Raw genomic sequence first — 21,173 nt, 5'->3', positions numbered from 1 at the left:
GGCCAATCAATGCTGAACTGACATGACAACAGTCAAGAACATGTTGTATGAGACTGCCAGCTTGACCACTTGTGAATAACCATCTCAAACACCCTGCTAGGGAGAGCACTTCAGTGGCCAAAATTTTGTTCTAAAATGAATGTGCTAGAGTACTTTTGTCATTGAAAACAACTTTATTGAATACACAGCTGAAGCACATTATATGGAAATATATGGTCACAGAAGCAGAGAGAAACTAGCTGTTTCGTAGAAGTAGTAACCATGTGGAAAACTCACACAGGCCTCTGAAGATACCTTACAAATCTCTTGGAAGAGAACTTCTTCTTAGTTGTGGTACTGAAGCCGATGACTGAGCAGCAAGTCTTATTTAAATATATTCTGGCATCTGTAAGCAGTACCAAATGGCATTTTCTCTGGGTTTTTTTGTATATGCTTGCATATATTTAGGACTTTGAGCAGGCAAAGCCAAACGGTAAAAGGTAAATTGGCATACTTCCATTAAATTGTATGAAATCATGCCAGAGAACAGCAAACTAAGGCTCCAGTTGATGTCCCCGAAGGTCATTCATCTACTGGATCTTCAGACTTCTTTGTATCTTGTGTAAGGGTTCTGAACAGTAGAACAAACTACTCTCACCAAAAAAAGGTAAAGGTAGTCCCCTGTGCAAGCACCAGTCATTTCCAACTCTGGGGTGATGTTGCTTCATGAAATTTTCACAATAATAAAACAGAACACAGTAGAAAATTCAAACCAAACAACAAAGCAACGGTGTGGACAAACAAGTCACTTAATATCTTGAACAAATTTACTTCAATAACTTTCTACACAAAAGTATCTTATGCAATACAACGTCCCGCAAGGCAATACATAATCTCAAAGTCCAAACAGTCTTGTAAAAATAATTCCAAACATGAATGGAGTGGTGAAAATAGGTTCAGAGGATGACTGTAGCATCCTTGTGGAGAGGAGAGAGGACGACTGCGCTACAGTCATCCTCTGAACCTATTTTCACCGCTCCGTTCATGTTTGGAACTATCTTGGTTTGACCACAGCTTAGTGGTTTTTTACAAGACTCTTTGGACTTTGAGATTATTTATGTATTGCCTTGTGGCACTTTGTATTGCATAAGATACTTTTGTATAGAAAGTTATTGAAGTAAATTTATTCAAGATATTAAGTGACTTGTTTGGCCACACAGTTGCTTTGTCATGAAATTTTTACGGGGTGGTTTGCCATTGCCAACCCCCTCCAAAATTCTACTTAACCATTAGAGACTTAAGAATTCTGCAATTGTTGAATATAAGTCGGAAGCAGCTAAAAATGAAACAAAGCAAAAGTCCAAAATGTGTAGAAAGAGAAATTAGTACTCTACCTCATGTCAAGTTTGTAAAAAATCTGAATAGTTATTAACTATTCTTGACTTCAATATTATTTAATTTGTTTTGCTTCCATAAAAGGAAGTGTAGTGCCACAAATATACAAACATTTTGGATCACTGTTACTTGCTCTTCACTTAAAGAGAAGTGAGAGGGAAAACTTCATATTAATGCCACAATTACTTTCTTCTTTGCTCCTAGGGAGCCAAGCTTGCTATAGTATGTCACCTTTTCTGGTCAGCTCTATCAAGAATGTATTTGTACATTAAGATACCATAATTCTTTTCAGTATTTTCAATCAAACAGAACATTTCAGTGCTCCTTTCTTTGCACAATGCTGTTTATGGAATCCAGTAAGTCTGCGATTGATTGAAGGGCTTGTTTTGTGCACAAAGGAATTATTTTTATACCAAGAGGCAGCATATAGAAGACATGCACACCAGAGAACCCTTTGCAATTTACATTTTTTGCCAAGTCGTGCAACCTTAGTCCAGCACGGCCAAGTGCAGAAGTATAACCCCATCCCCATGCCCTCTTTTATCCACAGCATCTGATATCCTTGGCGAACGTTCACCTATGAGAAAAACTGCCAAACAGGCTTTTAAGATTAAAACAAGGATTAACCACCCTCTGCCACACATGGAATTCAGTATTGCAGAGGAAGGAAAAGGAAAAAAGCTTAATAATATGATAGAGTTAGTACGTTTAATACTCACGGTTTTCCTCCTGGAATGCCTGTCAGGTTTGGAGGGATGCCTGGGACTCTCATATGATGATGTGGATCGAAACCAACCTGAAGTTTTCACAAAAAAAGAAAGAAAAAAAGAGAAAAGTTCACAGCATTACTGGGAAATGCTAACATTTCTAGCTGGTCCTCTTAGATGAAGGGCTTGCAAACTTCACTCCCCCCAAAAATAAAAACAAAGATGAAACCTTCTGAAGGTCTACCTAGTCTATTTCTAACAGAGCCCAGACCTTTTCAGCCCTGCTGAAGGTCTACCCGAAGGTCTATTTCTAACAGAGCCCAACCCTTTTCCTCTCAAAGGTCTACAAGCAGAAGATAAAGCTTTTAAAATTGAATTTATTATTTGTTTTATATCCCACCCTCCCTGCAAGCAGGCTCTGGGTAGGGTACAGTTAAAATACCACATAATATTAATACAAGTCATACAAGGTTAAAGATTTAAAACCAACATCACAGAAACTCAATTTCAGGCATCCGCAAATGCCTCCTACAAGTACAGGCCATCATGGTGACTAAAGCAAGGACCCATTCAATGGATGCTGTAGCAATCTTTTCTTTTTTTTTTTTAAAAGGCAGTTCACCAGGGCAGTGTAGGCAGGGGAGTCCAAGGTCTTCAGGTGTCTGCCACCTCAACCACAGGCCTGGTGGAACAGCTCTGTTTTTCAGGCCCTGTGGAATTGCATCAAATCCTGCAGGGCCCTGATCTCGAGTGGGAGCATATTCCACCAGGCTGGGACCATAGTAGAAAGCAGAGTAGAAAGCGAACATCTTTCAGGCTGTGGAATACCAGCAGGTGTTGCTTGGTAGAGTGCAAAGTTCTTTGGGGCACATAAGGGAAAGTCCCCCAGGCTGTACAGGGCTTTAAGGATTAGTGCCATAACCTTAAACTGGATTCCATACTTGATTGGCAGGCAGTGCAATTGGTTTGGCACCAGCTGAATGTGCACCTGCATTCCCTTTCTTGTATGTTCCAAATTTCAGAAGTACTTTGCTCTGCATATTTTAAAATACCCAAATGGAGAGAGAAAGAATAAAAAAGTACAAAAGAATCTGATCATTTTATGAATCTAAATAATATAACCAACACCATTCCATCAGTATGACTCTTATGTGAAAAACAACTGAAAATGCCTTTTCACTGTAGTATTTCCATTCAAGAAACACCAAGAACAAAAGTCTCTCACTATGTGGGATTGTCTTTACTGCCTAGAGCAGGGGTGGCCAACGGTAGCTCTCTAGATGTTTTTTGCCTGCAACTCCCATCAGCCCCAGCCAGCATGGCCAATGGCTGGGGCTGATAGGAGTTGTAGGCAAAAAAACATCTGAAGAGCTACTGTTGGCCACCCCTGGCCTAGAGTATGGATCAGAGATCCAAGGGCCAAATCTTGCCCCCTGAATACCTGTAAAGTGGACCAATCAGTTGTCAACCTAAACAAAAGATAGCAGCTGCAGCAACAGGACCTTGGAATTCCTTTAAAGGGTCTTACTTCTATATATCTAACTGGTAACGGGCATAAAGACTTCTATGCCTAAAAGTACAGTGTGAGAACTGAGTTCACAGGACCTATTAGAAGGGTTCAAGAGGAAGCTGATGTCTCCACATAAGCATTTCCTGCTCTCAAGATGGGCCTGTCATAGAATCATAGAATTGGAAGGGACCTCCAGGGTCATCTAGTTCAACCCCCTGCACAATGCAGGAAACTCACAAATAACTGCCTCTAAATTCACAGGATCCTCATTGCTGTCATATGGCTATCTAGCCTCTGTTTAAAAACTTCCAAGGAAGGAGAGCCCACCACCTCCTGAGGAAGCCTGTTCCACTGAGGAACTGGTCTAATGGTCAGGAAGTTCTTCCTAATGTTGAGCCGGAAGCTCTTTTGATTTAATTTCAACCCATTGGCTCTGGTCCTACCTTTTGGGGCCACAGAAAACAATTCCGCACCATCCTCTATATGACACCCTTTCAAGTACTTGGAGATGGTGATCATATAACCTCTCAGCCACCTCCTCTAAACATGCCCAGCTAAATATGCCCAGGTCCCTCAACCTTTCTTCATAGAACTTGGTCTCCAGACCCCTCGCCATCTTTGTCGCCCTCCTCTGGACCTGTTCCAGCTTGTCTATATCCTTCTTAAAATGTGGTGCCCAAAACTCCAGGTGAGGTCTTACCAGAGCAGAGTAAAGTGATACCATCACTTCACATGATCTGGACACTATACTTCTGTTGATACAGCCCAAAATTTCATTTGCCTTTTAGCCACCACATCACACTGCTGACTCATGTTCAGCATATGGTCCGCTAGATCCTTTTCGCACATACTACTGCTAAGACAAGTCTCCCCCATCCTATAACCATGCATTGGATATTTCCTACCTAAATGCAGAACTTTACATTTATTATTAATATTCATTTTATTGGTTTGAGCCCAGTTTTCCAGCCTGTCAAGGTCATCCTGTATCCTATTTCTGTCTTCTATGTATTTGCAACCCCTCCCAATTTAGTATTATCTGCAAATTTAATAAGCATTCCCTCTATTCCTTCATCCAAATTGTTTATAAAGATGTTGAACAAAACAGGTCCCAGGACAGATCCTTGAGGCATTCCACTTGTCACTCCTCTCCAAGAGGATGAGGAACCATTCACAAGCACTCTTTGGGTGCAATCTGTCAACCAGTTACAGATCCACCTAATGGTAACAGGATCCAAACCACATTTTACCAACTTGTCAACACGGATAGTATGTGGAACCTTATCAAAAGCCTTACTGAAATCAATATAAATTATGTCTACAGCATTCCCCTGATCCAGCAAGGTAGTCACTTTCTCAAAAAAAGAGATCAGATTAGTCTGACATGACTTGTTTTTGAGAAAACCATGCTGGCTTCTTAGTAATCACAGCCATCCTTTCTAAATGTTCCAGGACTGAATGACTGATGATTTGTTCTAAAATCTTTCCAGGTAGAGATGTCAAGCTGACGGGTCGGTAGTTAGCAAGATCCTCCTTTTCCCCCTTCTTGAAGATGGGGACAACATTTGCCTGCCTCCAATCTTCCAGAACCTCTCCTGTTCTCCAAGATTTCTCAAAAATAATAACCAGAGGCTCAGAAATTACATCCACAAGCTCTTTTAGAACTCTTGGATGCAGTTCCTCTGGCCCTGAGGACTTAGTTTCATTTAAAGAAACTAGGTTTTTATGTACTACCCCTATGCTGATCCTAGGCTGGAACTCCATACCCTTATTATATGTTCTGTTTATGCCATGTTGAGCACTGTTTTCCTCAGAAGAGAAGACTGAGGAAAAGTAGGAATTGAGCAATTTCACCCAATTTTCACTACCTGCTAAAATTTTACTTTCCTGTCCTCGCAATGGGCCCACCATGACCTTGCTCTTTTTCTTGCTCTGAATATAAGAACCCTTCTTTGTTTTTTTTAGCATCTTTGGCCAGCCTAAGCTTATACTGAGCTTTAGCTTTCCTAACGTTTTCTCTACAAACACTCGTGATTTTTTAATGTTCATCCTTGGTTATAAAGCCCTTCTTCCAATTCTTAAAGGAGTCTTTTTTATTTCACAAGTCTTTAGAGAGCTGGTTATGGAGCCACCTTGGCTTCTTTAGGCTTCTTCCATTTTTTATTCTCACAGGAATTGTCTGTGATTGCACTTTCAGTATTTCATTTTTAAGAAATTCCCACCCCTCTTGAACGCCCTCCCTTCTTCCTAAGAATTTCTGACCATAGGATTTTACCCAGCATAGTTCTAAGTTTGCTGAAGTTTGCCTTTCTGAAGTCCAACCTATAAGTCTGACTATGTGTAGCTTTTCCCTTCCCTAAGACTAAATTCCAAAATCACATGGTAACTACTGCCCAGGGTGCCCACTATTTCAACTTCTTCAATCAATTCTTCTTTATTGGTAAGAATCAAGTCCAAGATAGCAGATCCCCTTGTTTCGTTCTTCACTTTCTGGAACAGGAAGTTGTCAGCAAGACAAGTCAAGAATCTATTTGACCTTTCATTTTTAGCAGAGTTGGACTTCCAACAGATGTCTGGGTAACTGAAATCTCCCATGATCACTGTGTCCCTTCTCCTGGAGAACTTTGCAATCTGTTGTAGGAGTATCTCATCCAAGTCCTTTGCCTGGCTTAGTGGTCTACATAATATCACTGTTATTTCTTACTCCTTTTATTTTTACTCCTTTTATTTCTATCCAGAGACTCTCAACTGAGCTGCCATGCTCAAATTCACATATTTCCTCACAAGTATATACCTCCTTCACATATACTGCTATGCCTCCACCCTTTCTCATTTGTCTGTCCCTTTTAAATAAGTTGTACCCCTGAATCCTAATATTCCAGTTGTGAGTGTCTCATGCTTTGAAGACTATCTTGAATGAAAATAAGACCTGCCTCATTCAAAAACAAAAGTGAGAAAGCACAAGTGCTTACCACAGGAGACCTCCCATAAGCTGCAGCTGCAGCCGCTGCTGCAGCCGCCGCACTCATCTGAGGAGAGATGTTATGCAGGCCAGCATATGCAGCTCCAGGGCTAGTCAGCTCACCGTTCATTCCAGCATGTGGTACTATTCCAAATGGTGCAGGGTAAGGACAAGGTACTGCCATGGGTGTTCTTAGGCCTGAAGCTATGAAGAAGGAGAAAACAGACTTTAAAAAATACAACACAAAGGATTTTACCAATATGAAAATGTTAGGAGTATGTTGTTAGGGAAGGAAGTAGCAAATATTCAGTGTTTCAATTACACCCCCCCCCCCCCCCCAGTAATAGTTCAGTTGAACAGCTGTACTTCATTTCAGACCACTGCTGGGAAATTGTGTGGGAATTATGCCCATACTTACACTGCAGAGTATTCAAACAAGAAATTCCATCAACAATCTGAACTGGGATAGTCTAGGGAAGACTGCAATTTGGATACATTGGTAATTTCCATGGGCAGAAGAGATTTCCATCTGTGGTATGTGACTTTCTCACCCTCCCCTCTCCACTGCAGTAAAAAATATCTACTTAACATGCTACTTCTCAGAAACAAGGAACCCCCAAGAACAGCATAAGGGGAGAGTCAGAGTTTCAGACAATGACCCACCTCCATCTACGGATAGCTTCTTGTTGATCCAAGCCTGTACACCACATGCTGTTTCTGCTCATTTAAATAATCTCAAATAGAAACAATAATTACAGCTGATCATTCTATGTAGTGGACATCTAACGTTCAATGTGCATTACTAGCTGCATTACATTCTTCTTCACTATAGTTTTGTGAGATGGACCATTCTGCACCACAGTGACAGAGATACAGTGACTTGTCCAAGGTAATCTAGTTTAGCCTATGGCAACAGTGACAACTGACCCCAGATCGAAACCCAAAATATTGCATCCATTAAAAGCTCAGTGGCTGTCAGAGGACAATACATTTAAAAGCCCACTCCCAGGCATCCAATCTCTACTAACCTAATGGGTCAACACCTGGTGGCTTGCCAGGCACGGGCCTCAATCCAGGTGTAGAATTACTGCCTGGAGTAGGAGCATCAGTCCGCGGAGTGGGAGTACTTGATTTAGAAACAGGGGTGGTGGACTTCTCATTCTAAAATGGAAAAAGGAAAAAAAATTACTTTCACCATCAGACAATGACAGCCATCATACATGAGGGATGCCTGACTTGCACAATTATGCTGTGTCAATTTATGTACAATCCACATCGGCTCAATTAATATTTAAGGTCTGTTTTCCTATAGGTCACTCAACAACAGCAAAGGTAATACTGCTAATGTACAAACTTCTGTACTTATTCAGTCATTCTCACACAGACTAAAGCATAAAAATGTTCTGGGAGATCCATACCTGGATGCTACCAAAGTTTTTACTATGCTAACAGAAACTGTACTGGCAAACTATTTATACTGAAGCTACATGAGAGTAAAAGAAGAAGGAGTTGAATACATTTTGTCTCTATGAGGTTTTGTTGATTGGAACCTCCTCCTCCCAACCCCCAGCCATCAAAGGAGGAAAAAAAAGACATACTGTCTTGTGTCCTTCAACAACTATAACACTACAAGGGATTAGTCAGTTTCAAAAGTCACACAAGGGGAGGGGAGACTTAAAAAGACAGATTGCTTACCTGTAACTGTAGATCTTCAAGTGGACATCTGTGCATTCACACTCATGGGATACAGCGCCTGCGCCAATCCCTGAATCGGTACCTAAAAAGCCCGGGATTTTTTCGTGCTCGGCACCAATGTGCATGCGCAGGTGTCCCAGTGTGCATGCTCGCCGGCGCCAGCGCGAGGATCCCACCAGTTCCTTCCTGACCGCTGGAAGCCCCTACTGGAGGGAGACCGTCAGCAGTGGGGAAGGAGGGCAGGTAGTATGAATGCACAGATGACCACTCAAAGATCTACAGTTACAGGTAAGCAACCTGTCAATCTTCTTCGTGGTCTCTGTGCTTCACACTCATGGGAGATTAGCAAGCAAGACATACCTGGAGGCGGGAAGACGGTCAACCAGAAGAAACAGCTTGCAGCACCGCCGCTCCCAGACGAGTCCTCTGCTGAGCATGCACATCCAGCGCGTAGTGCTTCATAAAGGCATGCGGACAGGACCAGGTGGCAGCCTTGCAAATGTCCATCAGGGAAACGCCTTTCAAGAATGCCACCGATGTCGCCATCGCTCTCTTAGAGTGTCCGTGAATAGGCCCAGGTAATGGCTTCTTAGCCAACAAATAACACAGTTTAATAGTCTCAGTGAGCCATTTCGAAAGCCCTGAGACGAGATCCTGGAACCTAACTTAGGAGCAGCATAAGAAACAAAAAGCTGCTGATCCTTACAAAAACTCTTGGAGCGACTTAAATAAAACAATAAAGCATGCTTCACATCTAGAGCATGCAACCTATGTTCCTCATCCGAGGAAGGTGTAGGATGAAAAGTGGGCAACCAAACTTCCAAGTTGAGGTGGAACTGAGAAATTACCTTGGGGAGAAAAGAAATATCAGGAGCTAATGACACTCCAGCCTCCTGAAAAACTAGATATGGGTAGTAACAACGCATAGCTGTGAGCTCCCCTGCACGGCGTGCTGATGTGATGGCTACCAAAAAAGCAGTCTTCCAAGAGAGAAGCTGTAACGGACATGTGGCCATCGGCTCAAAAGGACGTCGAGTCAGCCTGTCCAACACTAAAGTCAAATCCCACAACTGTGGGGGTGATCTTGATGGAGGATGAAGCCTAAAGCAAACCCTTCAAAAACCTCTTAGAATGAGGGTTGGCAAAAACAGAGTGCCCCTCAACTGGTTCATGGAACTCAGAAATTGCTGCCAAATAAACCTTGATGGAAGAAAAAACAAGGCCAGCATCCACCAGAGATAACAAAAACTCAAAAATTACCGACAATCTTACCCTTTGGGGTGAAACTGAGGGATCAACTAAGAACTGCAGAAACTTCTGCCACTTCCTATCATAGAAAGCTATCTGCTGTTCAAGAAAACATGTTGGACTCTGCTAGAGAACCCACAGGGTTGATGAACCATGTTGTCAGCTTCAGGTGGGGCATGTTGTGATGGAGTACATGACCGTCCTGAGCTGACAGAAGGTCAGGTTCTGCCGGAAACTGGTAGAAGACCCCCCTCGCCAGTTGGAGCAGGATCAGGAACCAGTTCTGGCAAGGCCACCAGGGAGTCACCAGGATACAGCATGGTCTCTCGTGCACGATCTTGTTGACCACCCTCATCAGTAGTGGCAGATGTGGGAACAGATAAAGGAACCGACCTTCCCACGGGAACAGCAGACCGTCTCCCAACAACTCTGGATCTGAGCCCCCTCTGGAGCAAAACAGAGGACACTTCCAGTTTTCAGCTGCGGCCAAGACATCCACCTGGGGATACCCCCAGAGCTGAAACACGGGTTGGAGGAAGCGCCACTGTAACTCCCACTCGTGCGGGGAAGCCGCACCCCTGCTGAGGGAGTCTGCTTGCAAGTTGAGGACCCCTGGGAGGTGCGCTGCCTTCACAAAGATGTCGTGGTCCAGGCACTTCGACCACAGATCCAGCGCACAAAGCCATCGAGAGACTGTCCCTCCCTGCTTGTTGATGTAACACAGGGCAGTGGTATTGTCTGTTAGCAGAGCAGCAAACTTCCCCGCCACCATGGGGCGGAAAGACTGAAGAGTAAAATGAACTGCCAGCAGTTCCAAGTAATTTATGTGGCAGTGAGTCAATTTCGAAGGCCAAGGGCCCCCCCCCCCACAGATCGTCCATGTGGGCCCCCCAACCCCATAAAGACGCATCTGTCGTGATAGTCACAGTTGGTGCAGGTAGATGTAAGGGAGCTCCCTGACAAATGCTGTCCTTTGAGTTCCACCATTGCAGCGTTTGAAGTGTCACAGATGGAATTACAAACCTCTTTCTAGGTGAGTCTCGTAATGGGCAAAACAGACAAAGAAACCAAAGCTGTAGGCCTCTCATCCTCAGCTTCGCAAAGAGCTGCAAGCTTGTAGTCGCCGCCATCAGCCCCAGCATCCGCTGCAGCTGCTGCGCCGTGCCCCACTTTTGACTCTGCAGAAGTTCGACAAGGTTGATAATGTCCATCGCTCTCTGCTGAGGCAGAAACGTGCGGTGAAGGTTCGTATCCAGCAAAGCCCCTATGAAATGAACTGTCCTTGATGGAGTAAGGTGTGATTTCTCCAAATTGACCTGCAGATCCAAGGTGTCGAGAAGATGAAGAGTGACGGCAATGTGGGATGACAAACTCTCTTTCGACTCCGTCACAAGGAGCCAGTCGTCGATGTATGGAAAGACGACTATCCCTTGAAGCCGGAGATGGGCAGCCACAACGCTCATCATCTTCGTGAACACCCGAGGTACAGTGGACAGGCCGAACGCAAGAGCTTTGAACTGGAAGTGCTGAGAACCTACTGCAAACCGAAGGAAACGTCTGAATGCAGGATGGATGCTGACGTGGAAGTATGCATCCTTGAGGTCCAGCGTTGCCATCCAATCCCCTTGGTTGATGAGGGGCAGAATTGTTTGCAGAGTGAGCATTCTGAACTTCTGGTACAAAATGAATTTGTTCAGATTCCGAAGATCCATGATTGGTCTTAAACCCCCGTCCCGCTTGGGAACCAGGAAGTAACGAGAGTAGAAGCCTCCTGTCCTGGCCTCCATCGGGACCCTCTCTATGGCTTGTTTCTGTAAGAGGTTGCTCACCTCCGCCGGCAGAGGTGGGGAAGGGGGAGTGATAATTACCACAGATTGGTTCGGAATCTGAGCAAAGTCTATTTTGTAGCCTTCCGCTATGATGGAAAGCGACCACCTGTCCGTAGTGATGGACTCCCAGGCCGACAGGAATGGGCGGAGGCAGATAGACGAAGTGGAAGAGGGAACGGTGACGCGTTCTGCCAGAAAGTCAAAGGCCCTGCTTTTGAGGGCAAGCGCCCTTGGATTTGCTGGTGGTCTGTGAAGCATAACGGTTTCTGTTGTTCTCCCTGTATGGGGACCTACTCTCAGTTTGAGCAGAGCGAGGTCTCCACTGCTGTTCCAGGGAGAACTTTTGGTATGGCTTCTTTGCCCAAGGCTTGTGCCACTGTTTCTGTTTCGCAGCTCTGGAAGATGCCGGTATGCCCAGGTTCCTGGAAGTTTTTATACTTTTGTCCATTTCCTGGAGCGCATTGTCGGTGGTAGAGCTGAACAGGCCTTCACCCTCGAAGGGCAGTTCTTCAACAAAGGCCCTGGTGTCCTGCTGGAGAACTGTAGATCTGAGCCAGGAGTGGTAGAGGAGGCAGACGGCAGAAGTGATGGTCCTTGCTGAGACGCTGATCATGTGCTTTGCTGCAGCCAGTTGTTTGGCTACAGCAAAGCCTTCCTTCTGCAACTTCTTTGCAGCCGACCTCTTCTCCTAACTCAGGAAGGCAGGAGGGGGGTTAGCCGTTCCCATACTGAGTATTGATATCTAGCCATGCATGTGGCATAGTTAGATACCTTTACTCCCAGCACCCCAGCAGAATAGAACTTCCTCCTGACGTTATCCAGCTTCTTTCCCTCCTTGTCTGGTGGAGAGGAGTGCGTCTTGTGGGCCTTCAACGAGGAGGAAATGACCACCGAATTTGGCTTTGAGTGTGTGAACTTAGCCCCGGACTCTTGGACACGGTACATATGGTCCAACCTTCGTGATGACATGGGTTTAGAAGCAGGCTTCGCCCAAGGCTCCTTCACTGCCTGTAGGATGACCTTCATCACCTTCGTCACCGGCAGGCAACTGCTGTAGACGTATCCCGTTGCATGTCAAACACGTTATCGTCTACAACGGGTTGTGGCTGTGACACCGGAAGCGAGAGGGAGAGTGCCATCCTCTTCACCAGGTCCCCGTACGACTTCAGATCCTTTGACGGTGAGATGGGAAGATCCTCAGCCGTATGAGACACCGGGGAAGGTTCCAAACCCCAGTCCGGATCGTCGGTACTGACGTCGGAGTCCGACGATGAAGACTCTCTGTGTAGAGACCTTCTGAGAGCACCGGAGTAGACTCTCTGACAGGCAACCGGATCGACCCCGACGACCAAGGTTGGACATCCTCCACCACCACGCCACGTCTGTCAAGTGGGACAGCGATTGATGCCGAAGGATGCCGTCTAGAATGTTGAAACAGCCTGGACATGTGGGATGCCTCAGACTGCTGGTCCCAGTCTGCGAACTCGCGAGGAGGGTACCATTGGTACGGTGGGTAAGGAGGCCATTGGGGCTGCTCCCATGGCGGAAGCGGTGGGAAGTGACGAGCTACTGCAGTCGGTTCCAGCTCTCTGGCCTCTCACCTGATCCATCGGCGCCGACACCTCCACCTCCACCTCCGAGACCGAGTTGCTCTCACTGCGATGCCTGGACCCTGAAGAGTGGGAGCGCTGAGTCAGGTTGATCTCGTGCTCCGATGCCAATAGGCGCAGCTGCGAAGCACTGCCTCTCGACACTGAAGGGCTACGACATGGGGACGCCGAGATCTTCCTTGGTGGGGCTGTTGATGTTGAAGTGTCATGCGAAGGCGAAGGGGTGCGAGATGGTCTCTTCTTCCGCCTCTCCTTCGATTGCCCCTTCTTCGGCGCGGATGATCGGGTCCCCGAATCATCCCGACGCCTCTTAGCTGGGGTGTCCACTGACCCTTCAGAAGGGCGTTTCGTGGAACACCCGCGCTCGACCGGCATCTCGGTCCTGATCGGCGAAGTGACCGTCGGGGCCGTGGCCTCACCCATCGGTACCGATGGGCCTGATGCCATTTTCTGCGGACAAAGTGCCGACTCGACCAAAGCCGCCGAAAGCCTTGCTGCTCGATTCTTATGAGTTTGCTTCAAGAAACTCAAACAGTGAGTGCAAGAATCAACTAGATGTCCCTCGCCCAGACAGAGGAGACAGAGGGAATAGCTGTCGGGGGGGGGGCAATCTTCTTCCCACAGGAACGGCACCTCTTAAAAAAACCCCAATGTCTTTCCATAGACGCTCAGGAAAAAACCCTGCCCAGGAAAGTCTCTGAAGGGGAAAAACCGAGCCCTGAAGGGCAAGTCCAACAAACTTTTTTTTTTTTTTAACCAACACTAACTGTCTAACAACTAGCTAGCTACACTAAGAAAATAACAAACGGGCTATATACAAAGGCAAAAAAGCAATCCAAGATTACTTTACCGACTGGGGACACGAAAGGAGATCCTCTCAGTGCGGCGGTCAGAAAGGAACTGACGGGATCCTCGCACTGGCGCCGTCGAGCATGCGCACTGGAACGCCTGTGCATGCCTGTTGGTGCCGAGCGCGAAAAATCCCGGGCTTTTTAGGTACCGATTTGCGGATCGGTGCAGGCGCTCTATCCCATGAGTGTGAAGCACAGAGACCACGAAGAAGATCCAGGGGTGGCCAAACTTGCTTATCATAAGAGCTACATAGAATAAACATCAAATGTTTAAGAGTCACAAGGAAGGAAGGAAGGAAGGAAGGAAGGAAGGAAGGAAGGAAGGAAGGAAGGAAGGGGAGAGAGAGGTGGAAAGAAAGCAACTTTAACTTTAAATGCATTCCCAAGCAGCCAACTGACTTGGCTTGAAATGATTTAAAGAAACAAATGCTTTCTCCAATCCAGCCAATGGGGCAGTGGGGGCTTTGAAAGCCACATGATATTTGTGAAAGGGCCACCCTTGCTTAAAACCGTTTTTTATTATAAGGCACTGTTCCAAACCAGATCCTCACACAACTTCTATTAATATTTTACATTGTGAAGAACCAAACAAGCGCAAAAGATGTCTTGTTACAATGAGATAAGAAAGGATTTCAGCCAAGCTATCACATTTCCAAATTTTTGATTCAGAAAACCACCTCCCTTCTGGAAGAAGAAGAGGAGGAGGAGGCAGAGGAGGAGGAGGAATTCATAATGAAACAAAGTATAAACCAGCTTCTTGAAGAACCCAGCACACAGTGCATCCCACAGGTCTGGCTCTAGACTGCCTGGTACCCTAGGCAAGACTAGCTTCTGGCGCCTCCCCCCGCATTGATAATGTCATCAAGTCACATGGGGTGCCCAATTTAGCGCATCCAGAAGGCTGGCACCCTAGGCAATTGCCTAATTTGCCCAGTGACAAGGCTGGCCCTGCCACAGTCAATGCTCATTACAGAAGTGACACACTTTTAACTTGTTCAATGACTCAGTGGTTGTACAGTCCATTATGCATAATTGTCTTAAGACAACATATTTAATTTACATGTCTACCATGCTATGACTATACAAATCAATAAATGCTTGTGAGGAAGAACATGTCATCTGAACTCACCCTTTCTACAGTAGTGACCTTCAGACTTTCCTGAGTTAGGACTGTTAAGTATACGTAAAATGAATTTTGAATTTAGCCTAAGAACTTTGGATAACTAAGGCATGTAATAAAAGTTATCTAAAGTAGATGTCTACTCAGTCTAGGAGGTGATTCTCACCACTTTCAAGGGCTTGTGGATACATTATTATTATTTTTCTCTAAAGGCTACCATTCTTAATGCTAAACTCACATTTGACTTCTTCCATTCCCTAAGTAATGACATAAGAAATGCAAGAATTCTGCAGAGAAGCGTATGAAAAATCATGGCATTTTCAATCCAGAAAGATGATGCACTACTGTCACAAAAGGAAGAAGCTAGCACCACTCTGGGTATGCAAGCAGTCCTTCCTTCTCTGAATTGTGACTAACTATACAAGTCAAGAAAGGCTCTTATAAATGACAGATTATTTTTTAGATAGAAAGTGATTGTAGTTGAACACAGCCCAGGAATACAAATAAAGCCAAGAACCAAATCACGTTCAAGCAGGTAGCTGAATTTACTGTAAACTGCCATACAAAAAATATTCCAAGAAACCTTGTGCGCTCTTATTTATCCACAGAATGGCAAGCTCCCTGATGCAAAAATAAAATAAAGGCATGTACATCATTTCAGACACTGCTAGCAGAAAAAAAACCACTGCTTTCTCCCCAAATATTCTGGATTTCAATTGTATCTTTTTGTACTGAAAACAGTTTTATATCAAGAAGTGCAACTGGGGCACATCTCATTATTTTCTCCATTTAGATACCAAATGGTGCATACTGACATATGGAGACAGGCATAGATCATACAGTCACTTACAAGGCTAAGTTCTTTGGATTTGGAGGATGGAGTGCTGCTGGAAGAAGCTATTGAGGCTGGGCTAATTGGTGCATCTTTCTTGAGTAGACGAGTCTTGTCCAAGCCATTCTCCCGTGGAGAATGTGCTGGGCTTCCTCGTGGAGAGGAAGGATCCTGAAAACAAACTGATATTATTATCAAGGCATGCTATTTGCTGCAAGTTGGAAAACTCCTTTGTTTTTGCGATGCAACCTATGCACAGCACTTTCCTTTATGGCCTTCATTAACAGCAGCTGGCCATTACAGACATATTCCATCACCATCCCTGCCAGACAATAGGAATAGCATTGTTACTTGATCTATAGGAGAGACAACTGATTCCTTCTGTAAATTAATCCTCCAGTAACAGAAAATATTATCCTACAGAAGCACCCAACATTCAACCATATGTAAATAGTATGCCCAATAAGCAATTGGACCAAAAATCCCACTGCACAAACCTCATTGGAAACATCAACCACCAAGTTGTCATCACTCTTCTCACCATCACTGTCCTGCATTGAAGAACAAAAAAGCATAAGCATCTCTGACAGATTCATTCCAAGCAGTTTAGTTCACATACAACTGTTGGAAACAGGCCAGTTTTGGAAACCTTTAAGAACACAAATTTACAACATTTGCTTAGTTACTTAAATTATTCAGATTAGAATGGATATTCGAATTTGAAACATCCAACAGAAATCCTTTACTCACATAACGAGTTGATATTTCTTTTTCCTCTGTTTTCTGTTTTTTAGTGTCAGAGGAGTAATCTGTTGAGTTTCTGTGTTTTTCCGAAGCTCTGAAACTGGCTGAGGGAGACACAGATGAGCTCTGAAATGAGAGGATAAGAGAGAGGAGATTGTTAGTGCAATTATCCTTTGATTCAGGTTGGCTTTAGTGCTTATACCTCAAGAAGATGAACTACAGGCGACATGATCAAGGAGGTCCAAGCTTCATCCAGTTTCTCGCACAATCACAGAGCAGAACAAGAATTACTAGGGAATGTGAAGCCTACCACACATTAAGCACCAGGCAAGGTGGTGTGCTTGGTATGAAGAAACTCCATCTTCCACTGCAAACAGGAAGCTAAATGTACTTGCAAATATATTCACTTGATTCTTACAACCGTGTATATTACAAGAAGGCAATTCTGTGTTATCTTGTCAGGCTGCAGAAACTGCGTGCTTACCTGAAGGTAAATCTACTGAGTGAGTATATCCACTTAGACCTCCTTCAGCTTAGGCATCTGCAGATGGAAAGACCTACTTATAGACACTCTGGGGCAGGGGTATCAAACTCATTTGTTATGAGGGCTGGATCTGACATAAATGAGACTTTGTCAGGCCGGGCCATGTTGGGCTGGGCCACGTGTGTACCTATTTAAGATTAGGTAGCAGTGATATAAACAGGGCTTTTTATGAGCAGGAACGCACAGGAACGCAGTTCTGGCTGGCTTGGCACCAGGGTGTGTGGCCTGCTGGGCTTTTCCTATTTTAAAAGCCCTAGATATAAACTTTATAAAGGACACAACCACAATTAAAGATTTTTTTTTAAAAAAACTTAAAATATGTTTAAAACATTAGCGCTTGCTGGTCTTAAAGGTGCTTTCTTTGTATTTCTCCAGTGGCATCCAGGGAACTAGGAAGCTCTGGCTCTTTCCTTCCCTCCCCAGGGGACCAGGAGGGGTAGGAGCCTCAGCTAATGTAGAAAACAGAGGCTTTGCTCTGTAGCTCCTGTGAGATTGAGCAAGCCTTGCAAAGCAACTTGAGATGCAGAATGAAGCAAGAGAGAGAGAAGGAAGCAGACAACAGCCGATTGCTTGGGAGCCTGATAGGATCCCTCTGGGGGCCTGATTTGGCCTCTGGGCTGCATGTCTGACACCCCTGCTCTGGGGATTGCCACTTCAAATTACAAAATAAGTTGGACACAATGTCCATTGTGATGGTCCTACAGGAATAAACATCTTTAAAAGGGGACAGATTAATGGAGGATAGGTCCATCAGTGGCTACTAGCCATGGCGACTGAGGGGAACTTCCACAGGCAGAGGCATTAAACCTCTGAAATTCAGAGCTAAGAGGCAACATCAGGGGAAGATGCTCTGTGTTCTGTTGTTAAACCTCCAAAGGAATTGGTTGGCCACTGTGAGACAGGATGCTGGACGAGATGGACTACTGGTCTGATCCAGCAGGGCCCTTATGTTCTTGAATGCTGCAGAAAAATTAACAGCTCACAATAGAACTAGAAGTGGAGTTGCTTTTCCATGCCGACAGGTTTTTACTCAAGCAAGCAAGAATTCTAGTATGTTTCTGAGAATTTACTAAACATATGAATTGACAAAAATAAAAAAAAGAACCTTACCAAAGTGCACTAATTAAAACAAACAGCTTTAAGGCTGAAATGGAATGGCCTGTTACTTAATCATTAAATGCAAAATTTGTTGGGTACCTGGATTGACCCTTGAAGTAAACACCATTGAAATCAATGGCACTTGGTTCCAAAGTAAAGACAGGTAGCCAAGTAAAACAAATTGATGAAGGAAGTGGATTTTAAATGTTTTTCTTCAGTCAGGGCTACCTCTAATTCATGCTCAAGAACAAAGTCGCTGATTTTATAAGAAAGGGAAAAAACAAAATCTGTAATCTTCTAACAAAAATCTGTAATCTTTCATTGAAATCTGCCTCTGTTCCTGAGGCCTGGAAGGTAGCAAATGTCACTCCCATCTTTAAAAAGGGTTCCAGAGGAGATCCGGGAAATTACAGGCCAGTCAGTCTGACTTCAATACAGGGAAAGTTGGTAGAAACCATTATCAAGGACAGAAGGAGTAAGCACATTGATGAACACGGGTTATTGAGGAAGACTCAGCATGGGTTCTGTAGGGGAAGATCTTGCCTCACTAACCTGTTACATTTCTTTGAGGGGGTGAACAAACATGTGGACAAAGGAGACCCGATAGATGTTGTTTACCTTGACTTCCAGAAAGCTTTTGATAAAGTTCCTCATCAAAGGCTCCTTAGGAAGCTTGAGAGTCATGGAGTAAAAGGACAGGTCCTCTTGTGGATCAAAAAGTGGCTGAGTAATAGGAAGCAGAGAGTGAGTATAAATGGGCAGTCTTCGCAGTGGAGGATGGTAAGCAGTGGGGTGCCGCAGGGCTCGGTACTGGGTCCCATGCTCTTTAACTTGTTCATAAATGATTTAGAGTTGGGAGTGAGCAGTGAAGTGGCCAAGTTTGCGGATGACACTAAATTGTTCAGGGTGGTGAAAACCAGAGAGGATTGTGAGGAACTCCAAAGGGATCTGTTGAGGCTGGGTGAGTGGGCGTCAACGTGGCAGATGCGGTTCAATGTGGCCAAGTGCAAAGTAATGCACATTGGGGCCAAGAATCCCAGCTACAAATACAAGTTGATGGGGTGTGAACTGGCAGAGACTGACCATGAGAGAGATCTTGGAGTCGTGGTAGATAATTCACTGAAAATGTCAAGACAGTGTGCGTTTGCAATAAAAAAGGCCAACGCCATGCTGGGAATTATTAGGAAGGGAATTGAAAACAAATCAGCCAGTATCATAATGCCCCTGTATAAATCGATGGTGCAGTCTCATTTGGAGTACTGTGTGCAGTTCTGGTCGCCGCACCTCAGAAAGGATATTATAGCATTGGAGAAAGTTCAGAAAAGGGCAACTAGAATGATTAAAGGGCTGGAACACCTTCCCTATGAAGAAAGGTTGAAACGCTTAGGGCTCTTTAGCTTGGAGAAACGTCGACTGAGGGGTGACATGATAGAGGTTTACAAGATAATGCATGGGATGGAGAAAGTAGAGAAAGAAGTACTTTTCTCCCTTTCTCACAATACAAGAACTCGTGGGCATTCGATGAAATTGCTGAGCAGACAGGTTAAAATGGATAAAAGGAAGTACTTCTTCACCCAAAGGGTGATTAACATGTGGAATTCACTGCCACAGGAGGTGGTGGCGGCCACAAGCATGGCCACCTCCAAGAGGGGGTTAGATAAAAATATGGAGCAGAGGTCCATCAGTGGCTATTAGCCACAGTGTGTGTGTGTGTGTGTGTGTGTGTGTGTGTATATATATATATATATATATATATTTGGCCGCTGTGTGACACAGAATGTTGGACTGGATGGGCCATTGGCCTGATCTAACATGGCTTCTCTTATGTTCTTATTATTGTGTACACATATTGCAAAATTAAAATAGAACATTAATATTGTACTATTCTACACATCACAAATATAAAATGAATAGAGGAACTACAATTTGGTACATACATGCATGCTATGGCTTGATACATTGCTGGTACAGCATAGCAGATGCTTCCATACATTCTGTAGGAGTACACTATGGAATCCCATAGAACTCTGACTTGCTCCCCTTGTTATTTAACATTTACATGAAACCACTGGAACATGTCATCCAAGGATTTAGACTGAAATGTCACCAACATGGAGATGACACCCAGCTCTGTTTCTTCTTAACAACTAAACCAGGAGGGTCTGTGAATGGAAGCTCAATCCACACAAAACTGAGATGCTATTTGTCAATGGAGAAGTTTCCTGGGAGTTGCAAGTCAGCCTGTCCTGGAAAGGGATGCACTTCCTCTGAAGCAGCAGGTTTGTAGCTATGGGGTTTTATTGGATCCCAGCCTTGTGTTCATGATGGTAGGCTCAGGTCTCCTCTTTGGCACATAGAGCATTTTAATCAACTCTGGCTGGTTCAGCAGCAAAGATTAATCTTTGGGAAAGTATGATCTGGCCACAGTGATTCAGATTAGATTACTGTAATGCACTCTACATGGGGCCACCTTTGAAAATGGTCTGGAAACTTCCAAGTGATCCAAAATGCAACAGCCAGGCTATTGTCAGGGTTGATTACAGGGATCATAATCTCTCCTGCTGAACTGGTTATGTTTCTGGGTACAATTAAAAATGTTAGTTGGCTTTAGGTCAGGGTTATTGAAGGACTGTCTCCTCCCATACTATCCAGCCCTCCAGTTAAGACCTGCTTCTCAAGCCCTTTTATTCAGCTGCGATGAGCATGGCAAGGAACATGGCAACTAGAAATTGGGCACTGTCTGTGGTGCCAGCTTACCTCTAGAACACCCTTTCCCTTCCCTTGTCTGCCTGATGCCTACTTTTTTGGAGGGACACCAGTCAAAAGTAATCTTCTAAGGATGCCAGGTAAGGCCTGGGGATCTGGCAGAGTTACAGCTCATTTCGAGAGTACAAAGATCAATTCCTGTGGAGCAAATGAATGCCTTGGAGGGTGGAGTCTAAGGTATTGTATCCCACCAGGGTCCCTGTCCTCTCCAAGCTCCATCCCAAATCTTCAGGAGTTTCCCAGCCTAGAGTTTCCCCACCTGTGGACCTGGCTTTATACAGGG

The 21,173-nt window shown here is 44.6% G+C and overlaps 1 protein-coding gene across 8 annotated transcripts in view; it reads right to left on the bottom strand.

Annotated features, from left to right (window-relative positions):
* LOC132569374 (transducin-like enhancer protein 4) overlaps positions 1-21,173 on the bottom strand; it is a 222,268-nt gene that overhangs the window by 9,550 nt on the left and 191,545 nt on the right. For all 8 annotated transcript variants that reach the window (XM_060235383.1, XM_060235385.1, XM_060235384.1 and 5 more), the window contains 6 exons: positions 16,489-16,608; positions 16,236-16,289; positions 15,757-15,909; positions 7,582-7,714; positions 6,564-6,757; positions 2,094-2,170 (listed from right to left, as the gene is read on the bottom strand). In XM_060235383.1, coding sequence (XP_060091366.1) covers positions 2,094-2,170; positions 6,564-6,757; positions 7,582-7,714; positions 15,757-15,909; positions 16,236-16,289; positions 16,489-16,608 — 731 coding nt within the window. The remainder of the gene's footprint in view (positions 1-2,093; positions 2,171-6,563; positions 6,758-7,581; positions 7,715-15,756; positions 15,910-16,235; positions 16,290-16,488; positions 16,609-21,173) is intronic.

This window comes from Heteronotia binoei, chromosome 4 (assembly GCF_032191835.1).
Source record: "Heteronotia binoei isolate CCM8104 ecotype False Entrance Well chromosome 4, APGP_CSIRO_Hbin_v1, whole genome shotgun sequence".
Classification (NCBI taxonomy): domain Eukaryota; kingdom Metazoa; phylum Chordata; class Lepidosauria; order Squamata; family Gekkonidae; genus Heteronotia; species Heteronotia binoei.
The sequence above is the reverse complement of the archived record's forward strand: the minus strand, read 5'-3'. Positions and strand labels throughout refer to the sequence as shown.